The following is an 18869-nucleotide window of genomic DNA, read 5'->3' as shown; positions in this document are numbered from 1 at the left end:
GGTCGTATACAATAAAACTCACTCTATAAAACGCGATTTTGTGCAGAAATCAAATGAAAAGTATTACAATAACCTTTACCAAACAAATCTAAAACAACTCCGCAAGGTTTTTAAAAAAAATTGAATTTGCATAAATCAAATGGAATTAACCTTCAGATAATAAAATTGATTTGTTTTCCCGTTCCTTGATACCCATAACATCCACTTATAATCAACATCCACTTATAATTGTTGTCGATGCAAGCAACGTACTCTTTTTTGCAAGACTTTTGCACTTTTTACTAAAAGTTGTTGATTACGTGGTGGCTGAGAAAAATCTGCAATTCACCCCCAAGTTAAAAATGAGTTTGGACAAAAATGCTATCTATTTGCAACCAAAACATGTCTTAGAAAATTAGCAAAAAAATTGAAAACTAGCAACTCAATACACGATATGCTTGGACACGTCATTCGCAACCGAAAATTAATAAATTGTAAACAAAGTTAGCTGAGGCTTTCGCAAATGCAAAACTATTCCAGGACATTGACATGTAAATGAAAAAAAAAACCTAAAAAACTGGCAACTACATTTAAGAAATGCTTCAACCGCTCAAACTGGTAACTAAATTCAAGAAATGCTTGAACCCCTCAATTACAACTCAATTACAACCTCAAATTACTACAATTAAAACAGAGCTACATGAGATTCTCGAATACCAGAAATTATTCCAAGACTTTCACACGAAATTGAAAATCATGATACCTGCCAATACAATACAAGACATGATTGGACACCTCAATAGAAACCAAACCTACTAAAATCAAAATAGAGCTAAGTGACCTTTTCGAATATCAAAAACTATTCCAGAAGTTCCACAATATATTGAAAAATAGTAAATTTTAACATCGCCACATCTTTTAACACCTCAATTGCAACTAAAAACTACTATAATCAAAATAGAGTCAGGCGAGCATTTCCATTGTTGAAAACTATTTCATGAATTCACAACAAATTGAAATATTCTGGAAACCAGCAACGCAATACATGATGTGTTTCGATACTTCAATTGCAACAAAAAACTATTGCAATCAAAATGAAACTCGTTAAAGATTTTAAAAGACAGAAAAATATTGAACGACTTTGAAAAAAACTTACATACTCGTGTATAGTAGCAACTCAATGCCAATCTTCAATTTACAGTTGAATCAAACAAATTTAAACTAGTGAACTAGATGATGCAGACCTAAAATTATTTTCTCAATTCAAAAAATTCATTAGCAATTCAAAACCAACAAGATTTAAGCAACTAAAAGAAGCAGGTCTAAATTTTCATATCAATTCAAAATTGTAAGTTAGTGCTTACAATTACTTAACAACGATTTGCAAAATTAAATCAAAATTTGATACAAAACAACGAATTCCCAATTTTGGTGATGATTGAACATAGGGGCGAAACTGAAGAAGCGGAGTTCAATGCTTTAAATTCATTATGCACGACAAAAACACCATATTTTTGCAATAAAAAAGGTAGATTTGCAAATAACTTTTAAAACTGAAAGTAATTTTGCAATAATTTACTTTTTCTGATATATTTTAAAAATATATTTAATTCATGAAAAAATGAACTAGAACACCATAATACTAGTACATGAAAAACTGATACTGCGGAAAATACAGCCTTAGGTGAAATCGTAAAATACAAATACGTTTTGCCTTGCTGTGCGTCAGGCATACTATCATTTCATACCATGACATTGACATGCTAGATTTTTGCCGGAGTTTTCAAACAAATCTAAAAAGTGTACAACTCCCCCAGGTAGCAAAAATCTTAATTACTTCCAAACAATTCCACTAGTCAAAACTTAAAAACTCCACATGCACAGGCATAAATAAGTGAACTTTTAATTATATCAACCTTTCAAACTCCAGGAAACAGAATAGTTAGGAACGAGGAGCCGCCATTTGCTGTTTCTTGATCCTCTCGTCTTGTTTCACCATGCTGAAACAATATTATGAGAATTAGGTTCACAGGGTCTATCAATTGCCTACACATTTTTACCGACTCCTTGTTCCTAATCCTGAATAACTTGAGAGACCTTTAAAGAAGATTTATTAAATGTGATATTGTCTTCATAATTGATTATAAAAGCATTCAGGGAGAGGTGACCCAGGGGTAACATAATGGTGCAATATGCAAACACCAGTCTTGAACAAGAATTATAATAATTTCACAAATCAAATAAACTTAAGGTGCTCCACTCTACTTTCTACTACAACCCATATAGATTTCAAGAGGAACTAAACAACTTTCGACTGTGTTCAGTATTTTCCATAAACCAAAATTCATTTTTCAATGCATACTTTTCATTATGTTTTCACACAAAAATGCAAAATTACATGCATCCCCGTTTTCTTAGTTACAGATATTTATAGGCTATTTTATGAAAAACAATTAATATTCTTTCTATCTTTCTTTGATTGCATGACGATCCTGATCTAAAATTTTTATCAAAATGATGCATCAAGTTTCTTCAAACCAGATGTGCTGTTCTAACAGAAGAACCTGGAGGCAATAGAGACCTATGAAATTCCAATACGTCGAAGACAATGCCTGATCCTGATCAATCACACATTCCTACGCCAAAGTTTTATACCTAATAAATAGTACTAGACTACTAGCTATATTTGGAGGAATTAGTGCTTGGTAAAGGCTTAAAGCCTTGATTCTCAGACAATATCACACAAGGATTCATGCAGAACTGTATTTAGATTTTATTCGTACATTGATGTCACTTCAGAAAATATCATAATTCCTAAAAGCCATTGACGCGTTGATGTGCAAGAATTAGAATTTACCATCATGTATGAAAATCTGTAAATAGAACTTCAAAAAAAATGCATCAACCAATGGAAGTTGAGGCCAGTACTGAATATATGCAAGTGGATGTTTGCATTTATCACGTGAACTGGAGCTCTTGTAGGTATATATTTACTGCAGATTATTAACAGGAAAAACTTGTGCGGTCCATTTTAATGAAGTCAGAGGAAGGTTTAGACTGATAATTGATTACCTTATATCATGAGGGGTGATAAATATCCACTGTGATCCTTGTGACAATGCAAAATCAACGAGTGTGTCTAGACTAATTTTTCTACTAACCGCATCCTGAAAAACAAAAGAAATGAAACTTATTTGGACTAATTTAGCTAGTTAAAAAACTGAAAGGATGCACAAAAAACAAACTGCATATTCTTTTTATATAAAAAAAGACAGAAATCAGTACAGCCATGGAACCTACCATAAACACATCAAATTCATCCATTGCACGAAATGGAGCTTCTGTCATTTCATGAAGAGCCAGTGCAAAGCATAAGGTAGAGAAAGAACGTTCACCACCTAATCAAATATTAAGAACAAAACAAACTTTAAGAACATTTACAAGTGCTTGAAATTGAATTTCAAATACCTAATTTGTAAAGCATGCACAAGTCATATGTTTGAACTTCGAATTGAATACATAAATAGTACACCTGAAAGTCCTCTAGTGTCTCGAACAGCATAGTTTGATGCATCCTGGGGCATCTTTACCTGAAAGTATATTGACATGAAGTTACAAGGAAGCATAGTTCCAGGCCAGTAACCTAAATGATAATAACTGAATTCATTATTCACACCATCAACAACCAATACCTCAATAGAGAGGGTTTCATCTTCATAACTAATTTTAATATGGCCACTGATCCCTTTCTTTCTTAAATGACCATTAAATCTGTTGCACAACAATGAGATAGCTGTCTTAAAGGATATTGTTTACCAAATGCATAAAAAAACAAGACAGAAAAGGAAAGAGATATGTGAATAACAAGCATCTTTATTATCTGTAAGAACCATACTGCCAAGTTAAGCTGACGCTTCAAAAGTGTTGCGTTCCTCTGAAACTTGCTATATCGCAACTCTAGAGATTTCTGGCATGCCTGAAACTCAGTTTACAAGATACAGTTTACAAGATAAATTATTCTTTGCATGTACGACTGTATGTATCTCCACAAGAACAAAGCTAGAGGATGATCGGTCCATTCCATATATAGAAAGAGATTTGACTCTGTGAGGTGCAGTTGTAGTCATCACTTTTAAGCAACAGCAAACACATTAATGGAAGTATTTATAAAGTACAGTAAAGAAAGGAAGAAACATTTTGCAAGTAAAAAATTAAAATGTGGTAAATGGTAAATAAAGATATAATTTGCTTACATGTAGTTTCTGACGAAACATTTTATAAGTCTGCTGCTTTCTTAAAATCTTGCGCTCCTTCTTGTCATGCATCATTCTGAGATCATCAATAGATTCTGGATACCTGAAAAGTAGCTCTACTGCATAAATATTATGCTTGCATGTTGCTTTTTATACAAACCGTATCTTTGGGTACCTACCTTTGGCTCTCATGCTGCAGTCTTTGATTAAGCCTAGTTAATTGTGCACTGAGTTGTTCCGGGGTGCTCCCATCATGCCCCCCTAGAGCTTGAATCTCACTCTCGGGACAAATAATAGAAGCCTTTTTGTAATTCACCTTCGAGTTTATCACATAAATTATGTCAGGACTGGTAAATACATCAAACCAAATGTGAAATACTAACATTTGCCTACAGAAAGAGCTATCTCAGCCTGTAAAGGAAGCATCGCCAGATGCACAGGATCTATAAAGAAAAAAAATTAGCACAAGACAAAATAATGACACAATGGCACCCTAGGAAAGAAAGTAATCGACACCAGATAAATGGATGACACAATAGCATCCTAGGATGCCCCACAAGGAAGTTCAATTGGGGGAGAGGGACATTTTCTTTTTTCTTTCTTCAATTCATGCCTGCTGCAACTAATATAAACAAATAGCTGTTAATGTAATGAGATGCTTATCAAAAACATCTAATGATGTACCTTGCGTTTGTTTTCAAGATCTTCTTTTCTTAGTTCGGCCTCCTTGATATTTGGAATTACCCTCTCAGTCTTTGCAACTTCATAACGATTCCTTTCCTAGAGAAGAGTAGGATGGCAGAATTTAGAAATTCGCGAACACAAATAACAGTAATATGGGTAAAGAATGAGACAGACCGCTTTTGCAGAGTGAAGATCTTCTTCAATCTGCATCATCTCCTTTTCCTCTTTCTCGAAAGCAAGAATCTCTGCTTTTGCTGATTCTATTTTATGGGCAAAGAAAAATTTGTTATCCAATAAATATTACAGAGTCGTAGTATATACAGTATATGCATATATAGGAAACATGTGTATACCACATAGATTTTCAAATGATGCTTTTAGTTCACTGGCCTTAATTTTTGCTTCGTCAGAACTAGCTTGAACTTTTTCCAACTTTCTTTCTTTTTCTTGAATCTCATTTCTAACAAGCTGGATAGAATCAAAGAAAAAAAATTACATTTATATAGAAATTAGCAAAACACCTGAAGACAAATGGAGAGGAAGTTTAATAGATATAGGAACAAACAGAAAGATCCTTATGAAGCTCATCAACAGTAGATGTCGGTCTAGAAGCAGATTCTAATGCATATGACTTCTCTGCGTCTTGTAAAGTAAATTTCTTTGACCTCAATATGCTTTCGGCATCAGTACGCCTCCTCTACACATAACGAAGAAATCTGATCATCAAACCAGCATATCCACAATTGTATACACAAAATAGAATAAAATTATATATCATAAACTTCGTAGAATTAAACTTACTCATTTAAAATGAAATATGTAGCGATCCATCTTTTTTTAAAACAATCCTTGAAATGTTTACACTTCACACATAGAATACAAACCCATATAACTTCAATGGATTCAAAGCATTTTCTCATATAAATATATAATACAACATTCTCACATCAAGTATATCTACTTTATTATGTCAGTACTAGCCAATAATTGACCTCTCGCCTGCATTTTACAACTAACAATGGAAAGAAATCACATCTGACCATTATGCTGACGAGTTACCAAAAAGGATTGCTCATCATTTTGAACATTAAATTCAAAAGTAGTAGATTTATTCGAGATACAAGACTCAGGAAAAAGGTAAACTGATTAACTGAATAGAAACTACATGTAAACTGAGCTAAGTGACCAATATTGTCCAATTTCTACAAGTCAACCTGCTTTTTATTTATTACATTAAATAATCAATAATCAAACAAACATACTTTCCAGATTAGCGTCTCCATTTAGATTTTAAGGGAATCAATATGCTAAATGATCCCTCCCCGCAGGAACAAAATTAGAATGTGACATATAATTTACCTTCGCATGTTGAAAGTTATCTTGAAGATTAGAATGCGCTTCTTCCAAGTACCTTTTCTTCCCCTTTACTTGCTGAACTTCTCCCTGTATACGTAACGCATCGTTTTCAAGACCTTTTATCTGATCATCGTAAGAACTACATAAACGTCCTGTTCGTGCATTCCTATTGGGTGGGAGAGTAGTTTGGGCTGAGCGACGGGAGAACCTAAAATGATTCATTATTAAGAGTGATCTTAACTAAACCAATATTACAAGTAATGGAAAAGTCAAAGCCAATGCTCATGCAAATTAGCGATTTAACTAATACATGAAATCTTTCAGATTGATTTCTTAATAGCCATACAAAAAACTGCTCTATGAACAAAAAACTAATAATTTAACACAAAACAGGATTAGGAAAGGGAGACTTTTAACAGTGTCTGTAGTTATGAAAAAAGAATAACTTTACAACTAAGTGATTACTTTCTTAAAATAAAAATATACAACGAGAATTGCATACATACATACATACATATATATACATATATGTGTGTGTGTGTGAAATTAACCACCTACTATGAGTGTACATTTTATATATTTATACCTATACCGTTAAACATCATCTTTTGTCCAGTCAACAATTCAGCAATTATATTGGCTAGCTTAGAAGAAGTGATCATGGCATGAGTAACTTAATGACCTAATCCAAGTAGTTTCTACAGATGAACAGGTAATCACCCTTAAGCAATCGGCGGATACCGTACCTAAAACCTAAAGAGTAAAAAACTGTGCCGAATGTCAAAAAATAGACCCCAAACAACCCTCCTTTGCATACCATATAAATCTGTACTCTCTCTCTAGTGTGTGAGGGTAATTGATCCCTTATAATTTATGTAAAAGTTAGCACCTTGTCCACAGTGAATCTGATAGCACTCTACAACTAATAACTGACAGATACGCAAAGCTGCTTCTATGCATCACTAGATATACCATCTCGGGGTGATCAAAAAGACAACTTTTATTGTAATTACAATTATCATATTATGTGTCGCGTGTATATTGATTAATCAGAGTATTATATAATTGAGTCATTGAGGCTCGCATGATTACCCATTAAACTTGATTCTTTGCAACTCTATCATCTAAACATACCAACCTCACATATGCACACTAAATTCTACAAGAAAATAACCAAAGTATGTTAAATTACAAACACTGTTATGCATATGCTGAAAATTACTAATTTTGCGATGTCTATCCAATGCACAGGAAATTTTAACGTACTAAGATAATCACGATATCTTACATTTTATAGCCCTCTAAAGTGTAAACTTCCTTCAAATTCTGAACATTTCTGTCGAAAGCAACAGATTTACCCACAGTGTAATCACTAACAAGAACTTGTCTTTCAGCATTACCCTGCATATACAAAAAGATTATCCAAGGACTGTGAAGATACTAGAATTATAAAATGTGAGTCGTAAAGTCATCACAAATTAACCAATCCTTGTCACTCTAAGAAGATCACCTACTTTGACTTTAAAGTCTGCTCATGTTCAGAAATATTGCAACTTGTTTGCCCAAAAAAATTTGTTTCTGTATGAAAATAGCACCAGTTTTAAGATCTTCAATTTTATATTTTCAAACGAATCATGGTCACTCTGAATCTAAAACAGGTTAATAATTACTGTGTTCAAAACTCAAAAGTCTCTCGTCTTGAAAGGCGTACAAGTGATAACAAAATAATGGATTATGGAAGAACCAAACAATGAATCTACTCGAGGTACAGAGCCTAAGGTAAAGAGAAGAAGTGCAACCGATTCTTTCAATTGAGATACATAGAGTCATGTTATACCTATTCGAAATGATTGCAGAACTACAATAACTTAGAGCAACAAATTGAGGGGAAAATGGTTAAAACAGCACATTACCACATCAATTAGGACATTCATCACTGTAGCATTCTCTGAATGTATAACAGATAGTGTAGTTGGATGATTTATCTGCGGAAGCATGTGATCTGGAATATTCAGCCTAGATTAAAGAAAGTACAGAGTTAACATAATCACCCAAAAGTAAAAGTAAGCCTATAAGATAAATATTTTCAGTTAAGCTATACCTTGGTCTGGAAAAATCGTAAATGATGATCTGAAGGCGGTTGTAGTTCGCTTCCCTTGCACAGGCTCTCAAAACAAGATTGTCTTTATGATCATTCACGATGAAAGCATTAAACAACCTTCCTACTGCATTTTCTACCGCAAAAGCCCACTTATCACCACCCACCAATTTCTGCTATTAATCACCTCAAGTTAACAGGTGACAATCACATTGTTCTTGCAAATACTATAAATTTTTACATGTATAGGATGGCATGGTTCTTCAAAGCAAGTGAATATCACATGTTTCCCTTTTACAATTAATGGTGCAGTGAATATGAGTTAATAAAATATCATTATAATCACCCATGAAAATAAAAGCATCTAACTTCTATTCCCCCGTAATTAGAAATGTGAAATGCAATCAGCATCACCAGATAAATTACTAATGCTAGCAAAAAAGATAGAGAAATTTCTCACTCAAACAGAAACACCATGCCAGATTATGTCAAAAATGATCAATACAAATTTCTAGAACAGATTTCATATTGTATAAAGTTAAACTTCGGAAACTAATGATTTTACCTGCATGCATGGATAGTAATAACAAGGAAGCCAATCCGCCAAAGAAAAATATTAATTTCGGTGGACCGACCATGAACCAAACATATACATCAAATAAGACAGTCTCATAGACCCTCCTACATTGGCTTTTGTATTCTGTCACTAGGTCCACAGTTAATCCCTGATCCTCAATTTATTCCAACCACGCCTTTCTGGTCGGCCCTTTGCGAATTTTTTTTATTTTAACCTTCAAGCATAAAGTATGGATGCAAAAAAAAATATTTTAGTCACTAACCAGGTGGGCCCCTATAGGACCGATTGGTGGTCTTCCAAATCGGTAGTGATGCCTCTCTATTGCCCTCAAAAGGTTGGTTACTCTATCACCTCCAAAAGCCGTCACCTGCAAACAAAATAGATCATGATCAGAGGCGGATCCTCTAAGGGGCAAGGGGGGTCATCCGACCCCCCTTAAATTTTTAGTTTAGTTAAATATGTATATGCAAATTATATAAAAACTAAAAATGACCTCCCTTAATTTTCGCAAAAAAAAAAAAAATTGCCCCCTTTTTATGTCAAAAGTCTTTTCATTAGGGCAACATTTATAAGTGAAAATTATACATTTTTTGTTTCAAAAAAATTATGAGTTACAAGTGAAAGTAGAAGTTAGAAATATATGACAAAAAATGATAGGATTAGATACTGAACGAGCATTTCTAGTTAAACCACTTTAACACCATTAATTTTGAGTTTGACAGAATTACAATGAAGTTATAATTCTTTATTAGTTTTTGATTAAAATCCTATCCTTCATAATTTGATCAAATACGTCTTCTAATTACTTGGAGATCAGCTTTTTAACTATATAGTTTACACAAGTCTAAACCTCGTTTAGTTAAACAAGTATAAACGAGTCGAGACGACTTATTTAGTTAAACGAGTCTAAACCTCTGCCAAACCCTACTCGTTAATTTTCACGAGTCGAGTCGAGTCGGCTCATTTAGCTAAACGAGTCGGTTTTAATGAGTCGGGCGAGCCGGCTCGTTCAATTTTACACTAAATTGAGCCTAAACGCTACCCGAATTCGGCTCTTTAATTTCATGAGTCGAGTTGAGCCGACTCGTTTAACTAAACGAGCTGAAACCTCTATCCGGACTCAAGCTCGTTTACGAAACGAGTCGAGCCCAGCCCAGTAAAACGTGTTTGAGCAGGGCGAGCTCGCGAGCTGCCCGAATCGTATTACAACCTTACAGAAGGATATTTAATAACCTTGGATTTATATGTTGGTAAATTTGTGAGTGATTCTAACAGTTGCAAATGCAACAATTAAGAGAGCATTTTCAGACGAAAATATTCTCAATAATCTAATATATAAGATAATATTTTTGATTTTTTTTTGAGCTGAGCTCGAGCTTATTTCGAGCTGAACTCGAGCACAACATGCCAATGCTCGGCTTGAGCTCGTTAAAAAAAATTCCAACCCCCATTATATTCAAAGTTGGATCCGCCACTGATCATGATTGAACATTTAACTTGTAGCGGTGAACATATCTTCATTCTGAGAGGTGCAGATCCTAATAGTAAATATAATTCAAACCTTGTTTGTTTGATGCAATCGGAGATCACGAATGCTAGAACGAATTTTTTGATCCTTTTTTGATAAATTTTCAATCTGAAAAAACAACATATTAGTTATATCTGATATATGATGGAGAAGTTTCCACATGCATAGCTCAAAAAATCAACTCAAAGAATTTGGATACCTCAGACTGAACTTTCTGAATATCATCATATGCATTTGCTATGCTATTAGATAAAGAATCCTCATCCTTCTTATATCTAAAAAATAAAAAACGTAATGTATATACACACATGCGCGGGTATATATGGGTAAGCTACTATCATTAGATCAAAAGAAATACAGTTGAATTTCACCCTGTATAAATATTAAATATTAATTATCAATCCACATTCTGTGCGAAGATAAAATTCTGGAATAAACATATAAGGAAAACCTTTCAAACTGCAAAACAGCTTCTTCAACCTCCTTCTTAAGCTCACTCAGGTTTTCCTCCATCTCATGTTCTTCCGCCTATAATTTTATAAAGACACAGGGCAAAAGGGTCAAATCTCCCTAATGATGTAACATAATGACTAGTATTATGTTCCTCAGCAGTGATCAAATATGCACAGATACAGATCAAGCACCAACACCTGATCGCTTACCTTACTTCCTTGCAAGTTTGTAACATATATGGTCATATGGACACCATTTAACCAACAAAAATATTCTAAAGTAAGTCATCCATGATCCCAGTCTAGCTCTGGCACTAATCCCCATATAGCTCTGGCACCGATTCATGTCTACAATTACTTAAAAACACTTTGTTCCCCTTCTAAGAATAGATTTTTCATGTGCAGAAATACTGGTCTGGTAAATTTTATTTTGTCCAAGATATGACAATAATGCTGCATACTTGAAATTCTATTTAGGCATACATAATTACTAATGAGATTTCAGAATACATAATTACATATGAGATATTACATAATGCATGGAAAAGGGTATGGAATCATAAAAATATGATCCTTCAGGCTATCTTTATATTCTATAGCGTAATTACTTTCGAAAATTTATCAACCAATGCACAGTTAAAGCAGGGATCTCAACATGTGATTCTTTTTGTCAGCATTTGGGATCTTGCAATTAACTTGAAAAAAAGTTAAAGTAGCACACTAGTACTTCTGTTGGGAACGACTCTAATGTTCCCTCTAAAAACGCAAACCCTAGGATTTTAGTTTACAGCCTTTTGAGCTGAATTATAGTACACAGAAAGGAAAATGGCATTAGCATTGTCACTTAAATCAAAAAAGATAAATAAATTGGCTTTGGAAAGGCCATTTCTATCTCCGCGCATCATTTTTTTTAGCCTATTATGCTCATGGCCACCGGATTGTTGGCAGGTACCCCAGTCTTTTCATAAATGCCTAATTCCTCCATGCAAAATGTCAAAATAAGGTCCAATAGCCTAAAATTGATCATCTACCTCCTTGCACTAGAATAACATTTGTTACAGTGTCTTCATACGGTACCTAGTACTACTTAATACTCCCTCCGTCCCAATTTATCTGTCTTGTTTGACTTTTTGCGGTCAAATTGACCCAACTTTGACTGAAAATTGCACATAGTACATTATCGAAAATATTTATAAAAATTATATCATTAGAAAATATGTTCAATCTACTTCTATATGTATTTTTCAGTTTTTCAAAATAATGAAATAATGAGTTTATATTTATAGTCAAAGTTGAGTCAATTTGACCATCAAAAGTCAAACAATACAGATAAATTGGGACGGAGGGGTATATAGTTTCAGGTTTACTATATAATCAAACAAACAAAAGAGAAATACATTAAAAAGCAAACCTGTGTATGTTTATCATCTTGGTCACTTATATCACGAATTTGTTGCTCAAGCATTTGTGCCCTCTTCATTATCCTTTTTATCTCGTTAACTCTGTGGATACAATCTTCTTCTAGCTCGGACCTTTCTTTTGTAGCCTAAGAAAAAAAAAAGAACTACTATAATAAGAGATGAAGTAATAGCAGTGGCAGTTTTTTCGATAAATAAATCTACCGCATTTATGTGATATACTGTTACATTAGAAATCCCAGCAAATTTTAATCAAAAGTCATGCTTGAAATCATTCTTAATATAATCAAAGGTAATCAAGATAATAAGTGGTACCAGTCCATGTACCTATAACAAGCAACTGTGAGATTCAAGATAGAGCCTTCTAAGTGGTATATGTAGAAAACTTAGGAATTCAGATAGCTCTAATGCAGTCCATGAATAGATCAATCCAAATAAAATGAAATCATGCCTTAGTAGGCAAGTCTATAAACTGTCTGAAGCCTAATCTTGTTCACAAATGAAAGCCCACTACCATGAGGCAGACTTCATTTAAGATGTTCATGAGCTTGGCATGACAATTATAATATTATTATGGAAAAAGATCTGCATACACCTTTGGGCTAATAAATGTATGCCACGAATATGGATATGTTAACATTCACACATATCAATACCTCAGATCGCTTCTGCTGCAATTCTTCCTTCATCTTTCTGACCTCTGATGTCCTTTCCATCAGAATCGCAATTTGAGCTTTCTTCTTGGCCAAACGGTCTTCCAAACACTCAATCTTGACCTGCCATATAAGGAACCATCATTGTGATCAGATAGGTTAACAAGAAGGAATAATAATTTGTGCAAGCATACCTGGCTTCTTTTTGTTTACCTACTGTATAATAAACTGATTTTTAAGCATCTGATTAATGAAATATGATAATACCACAGGTTCCTTCATGATATAGCAGCAAGAAGACTACAAAGTTTTAAGTCTAAGACACTCGGGCTATATATTTCAGTGTTTCAGTTTCTTCTGACTGATTTTAAGATTTAAAGGTAACAACGAAAACAATTGCTGAAGTTCCAGACTTTGACAGTACACATGATGCGCTATCTTGTAGGGACTTTCCAGATCCGAAATGACAGTGCTGCAAAGTATTTAAATCTTTCTTATATTACAAATTGATGAAGCCATAGCACCTCTTGCATATTCTACTTCTGATCCACATTGTCTGAATCTCTTTTCCTAATTACATTTTCTATTGAATTATAGTAAGAGAAGATATTCTTATGCACGTTTTAAAGGTGACAACAACCGCATGACCTGACACACATTGCAGCCATGAAAGTAAGTTTAAAAGAGAAGTAAAGAAATGTTATCTCTTCTAACTTGCATAATCATTAAATATAATAATTCATTAATGTAATATGTAACAGAGCTTATTACTTACAGTTTGTCGCTCAATTAGGTTTTGACAATAAGGTATCCGGCCTTTCAGTTTTTCAATCCTTGCATCTTCTTGCTGGATTTGATCATCTATGTCATATACATGGGCCCAGGCAAGTTTCTTCTTTAACAGCTGCACCCTTTGGGATATTTCTTCGACTTGTTCCATGCATTTAATCTTTCCTTGCAACTCACTTAGTTCCTTAAGTATGGGTCTGATTGAGCTTTCCAAATTTTCAACTAGCTCATGTGCGCCATTTAGTTGTTTTTCGATACTTTGTAATAGATCATCCACATGATGTAGTAATGTTGCCTTGAAGAAAAACTGAGTCAAAATGACGGAAGATAACCCAAAGTAAGCATTAGTGACAAGCAAAGACATAGCAAAAATTAATAGTCAAAGTACAATTTTCTCACCTTAAATTTATCCTTCGCATTTCCAGAATGTAAAAATTCTCTGCTTTTATCCTGACTCATTATCACACATGGATTTTCGACATCAATCTGCTCGATGCAAGCACAGTAGATTTTCGGTAAGTTTGTCAGAATGCCAATAAATATAACCCTTATATAAAATCAACACTCCTGCCACCAAAAAGTATTGCATGCTTCAAAATACATATATTCACACTTATATTGTTTTCTGGTTTTAACGAATCCCATTAACTTAATGATTAATAGTTAATACACTGCCATTTGACTTTCAAAATAAGATTGACTCTTTTTTCGTGAAGCAGATAGTGAAGTGTTAAATTTCAACTCATTTCAAGTACTCAAGAACATCAAGACAGAAACATTGGTAATGTAATTTATTATCATAATCAAGTACTCACATTGAAATGTTCAACAATATCAACGAGGTCTTCTTTTCGACTGGCCACCCTTTTTCCTGTTAATCAGTTGCAAAAAGAATCTGAGGATATAAATGCAAAAGCCTACGTATTAGAATAATGTCTCCTAAATTACTTCTACCAAAGGAAAGTATTACTGTTCCAATGTTGTTACTTGTTTTTACTCAACCTGAAACTACCTTAAAAAAAGGAGCGCAACCTCAACTTTCAGAATTCAGCTATTCCCTGCGCATTCTATATGTTTAACACCAGATAATACCAGCAAATGCAACACTTTTGTATTGCTAGAAACAAAAAATCTTAATTATAATAATCATATAATATATAAATTTAACACGCTTTTTATTAACATGTTAATGAACTTAGAAATAACTAAAATATAATTATAATAAAATAATATCGTTAACTCTTACTTTACCGTTCTAGATTTGTTTTTACTTTATTTATTATTCATGCTATCCATTAATGCGATTCAAGGATTAGAGAGGTAAATAAAAAAAGAAAGAAGAGGGAAAAGTGGAGTTAATAATTAGAAAGGGAGAGAAAAGAAAAGAATAGAAATGGGTCATTTGTTCTCTTTAATCTTTCCAAAAGTGGAAGAAAATTTTGGAGACAAATATAAAAAAAAATCTCCCCAAATCTTTAGAAATCTGTTCCTTTCTTCCTAAATTTTTTTTGGAACAATTTGAAGATAAAATTCTTCACCTTTCTTTTCTTTTCTTTCAAGAAAAAGTTTGTGGAACACGGTGTAGATGAATTAGGAGCGTATGGGGGAAATACATCAAAATTCCTGTGTTAGTCCGGTATATAGATTTGATAGTGCAACTTAAGTTGTTTTGGGTTGTGTCTGATGATACCGCCCATACATAAAGCTACTCTTAGAGCGTGTTAATATTTCCATACTGAGTACCTAGTCTAGCAATTTAATTGTTCTAAAGTGATCATATCAGCATCTTCATGACAATATGTAGAATACACCTCCATATCAAGTTCTGATGAGAATGAGCAGAACTACCAACTTACATGCAAACTAATTAAAAAATTAACATATGAAACTATAAAAAAAAATCATGAAGATGGTTAATCTGAAACTTCATGATGGTGAACAAAAATATCAAAAACAGGGAAAGCATTATCATTTTACCTAAGCCTTTTTAGCGTTAACACCAAAACTTTTTCCAAGTAAAGTACGAAAGAACTTTTTTAGTTGAACAAAAAACTCAATGAAATGTGTTACAAGCTTTAGGAGGGAAAAAGCAACAAAATGGACAAAGTGAAAACCTTGGTGGTCCTTTAAAATAGTTGAACTGGTTGATTCAGAAATCCTGCGCTCTATAATAATGTTGTCACCATAAGTCTCTGGCTTAAACGCATCATCCCCTTTGTTCTTTAATTCCACATGAACCAGCGCATAACTAACACAAATAAACAAATACAGATAAATAAAGCTGGTCAGAAACAGGATTAAAACTCAAGCCAAGTAGGCACTTCCGCGAAAAAAGGAAGTGAATGAACCATTTAAATATCGAAAGCCGTAAGACAACCTTTTACGACATAAAAATTAAGTGACATGGACTTCAATTGACATTAATTAATGTGGCATCATTTTTTACGACTGTGCTTAAGCTAACTATATAGCTTCTTATTGACTATAAGTTCATATATTATCAAAATGATATTATGTAATTAAAAACTTTCGAGTGTAAAAATTAGGTTCTGTTTGTAAACGACAAAGTACCACATATGCAAAAACATAGAAGCCATCTGATGTTGACAAATAAACTGCCGAAATTTACAGCAATTAAACTGCCGAATATTTAACACTTTTTAAAGGAATTTCCTTGGAATAATATATATTTTTCTAATAGCAAACAAATGCAGGAATTCCAGAACATTTCTGATTTTCATGTGTTTCTTTGACTTCTAGAAAATATTTTTCTTTTCAGGAAAACATTTTCCGTAAAAACCAACAGAGCCCTATTTCAACCGCAGATAAAAAATTTCACTTCTTAAACACAACTTTTGTTCTTTCACATTATATAACGATATTAAATTCATATATAGTAGTAATTTAGCAAAAATAGCTGAAAATTTCACAAACTAAAACATAAAATACAAAATTGGAAACAAAAGAAGAAATTTACTGGGTATTAAAAGATCAAATCCAGATATAGTGTAAATCAACCATCGATATTAACACAATGTACAGTTACTACAAAAGAGACTAACATCATAATTGAAAACCTACCTACAACCGTTCTTTATAAAATCCTTGAGGCTCGAGGCCCTCTGTGTTCCTCTAGCCCGACAGCCAAATGCAACACATAATGCAGTAAGTATGGCACTCTTCCCACCTACATACATTAAATTAGTGAGCAATTAGCAAGATGATGTAACGCAATCAAATATTCCGATGCTACATTTTGATTATTAAATTACTACTATTACACCCTAAACAATGCCATATTATGAGGATTATTTATATCAAAATGCCTTATTGAGAATTTCATAAATCGGAAACATTTTCATTGGTATCATGTGCCCGCTTCCTAACAAACTGGTGTTGCAAAGAGGCAAACACGTGTCATTTTATTGAACTTCATTAATAATAAGCTTTACTTCCGTTTAATTTCCAGGAAATCCCTAGTTCTTATCATGTATAGGTTCTTATCCTGTCTAGCTTATCAATTTCAGTTCAATAGCTAACTACATATTAACACATAAAAGAAAATACAATTATATAAGCCCTAATTAATCAAGGATGCGTTCAATGTAATCGACTATAAATGACGTATATTAAAAACAAACTTATTAGTGAAGAATTATACAAGACCTAATTTTGGAAGTTTAAATTATAACACATATACACATAAAAATATACATTGAAAGGTAAGACAGACACACACACAGAGAGGGACGGAGAGGAAGAGGGAGACAGAAAAAGAGAGAGAGAGAGAGAGAGAGAGAGAGAGAGAGAGAGAGAGGGGGGAGGGTGAGAGAGAGAGAGGGAGAGGCATACTTCCATTCTGTCCGGTGACGAAATTGAGAAAATCACCGAGTTGAATTTCGAGATTACTGTGACACATAAAATTCTCTAAACGGATTTTAGAAACGATGCCGGCGCGATTGGCACCGCTATTAACCCTAGAATCTACCATTTATATATCGTATAGGTCGTTTAAACCCCAATAGATGGTAGAGATATATGATTGATTGTATATAAATAAATAAATATAATTGAGTGTCTGTTTTGTAGCTGCTATGTCGATTGGCGGGAAATAGATCGGGGGATATGTGTATAGATCGGGGGATATGTGTGTGATGCTGAGATGCACAAAAGCGTGAGGCAGAGATGGACAAATGACCGGACTTTGGAAAAGCACAGACTTGTACGGGGTTTTTTGGGCTTTCACTTTTATCAGGGCGGGCCGGGTTGCACTTTTAGAAAATGTCGAGTCCGTTTGGACTTTCAAGGAAGCTCACCGGGTTTTCCGGATCTGATCAGGTTGGTCTTTATTCCAATTTCAATCGGATCGAGTTTTATTAACGATTGTGAATACTACATATGTTAGCAACTGGATTATCGTAAAAATATATTACTTTGCATGAAATATTCTATGAAAACATATATTTAAATTTGGCAAAAAGTAAACATGTTTATACAATATTATCCAAATATATATTGTGTACTTACTGTATCTTCTTTCATTAATCTTGCAATAAAGTATATAAATAATTCACGATTATGTAAATATATATATGTGTTTAAAGTATTATTTATATATATAGTAAATGTAAATTCATAAATATATAAAAAATATATTAGAATAATCAGATTTTAACCGGGGTTTTTTCGGGCTTCTTAATCGGGTCGGGTCAAAGACCGGGCCTGACCGAAGCTCAGGCTTTTAACCGGGTCGGGCTGAGATTTGCCTAAAAATATAGGGTCCATCGAAGCCCAAAACCCAGGTCGGGACCGGGCTGGACTTGACCGGGTTTTGACCGGATCGGGCCGGGCCAGATTTTTCGGGTACAGGCTTTTTTGTGCATCTCTAGAGAGAGGGAAGATTCAAGGAGAGCTATAAATATACTTGACTCTGATTTCTGCACCACAAGAGTTTGTACACTTTACGGACTGCAGGTTGAAAAAATTTGAAACCCGATCCCATCACCGAAAAGAACTTGAAAAATCCAAATTTGAAAAAAAAACAGTTTGGCCCAGTCCGTCACAAGCTCTGTGTTTTTCAAA

General features: G+C 33.7%; 1 protein-coding gene across 1 annotated transcript; it reads right to left on the bottom strand.

Moving 5' to 3' along the window:
• Positions 1–384: 384 nt before the first annotated feature.
• On the bottom strand, positions 385–18012 carry LOC141713259 (structural maintenance of chromosomes protein 6A-like). The gene is given in 30 exon segments (XM_074516587.1): positions 385–742; positions 1896–1979; positions 3052–3146; positions 3280–3377; positions 3512–3569; positions 3672–3750; positions 3875–3885; positions 3887–3955; positions 4233–4335; positions 4412–4548; positions 4917–5012; positions 5091–5176; positions 5270–5384; positions 5482–5613; positions 6276–6480; positions 7561–7673; positions 8186–8288; positions 8374–8543; positions 9210–9314; positions 10509–10583; positions 10675–10750; positions 10927–11003; positions 12339–12473; positions 13002–13121; positions 13774–14094; positions 14187–14273; positions 14603–14658; positions 15902–16035; positions 16869–16974; positions 17640–18012. Coding segments are annotated over 29 exon segments (3159 nt in total). The 5' UTR covers positions 17779–18012; the 3' UTR covers positions 385–742; positions 1896–1921.
• Between the last annotated feature and the right edge of the window lie 857 nt (positions 18013–18869).

This window comes from Apium graveolens, chromosome 3 (assembly GCF_009905375.1).
Source record: "Apium graveolens cultivar Ventura chromosome 3, ASM990537v1, whole genome shotgun sequence".
NCBI classification, from domain to species: domain Eukaryota; kingdom Viridiplantae; phylum Streptophyta; class Magnoliopsida; order Apiales; family Apiaceae; genus Apium; species Apium graveolens.
Note: the sequence above shows the minus strand (reverse complement) of the source record. Positions and strands in the feature narration are given on the sequence as shown.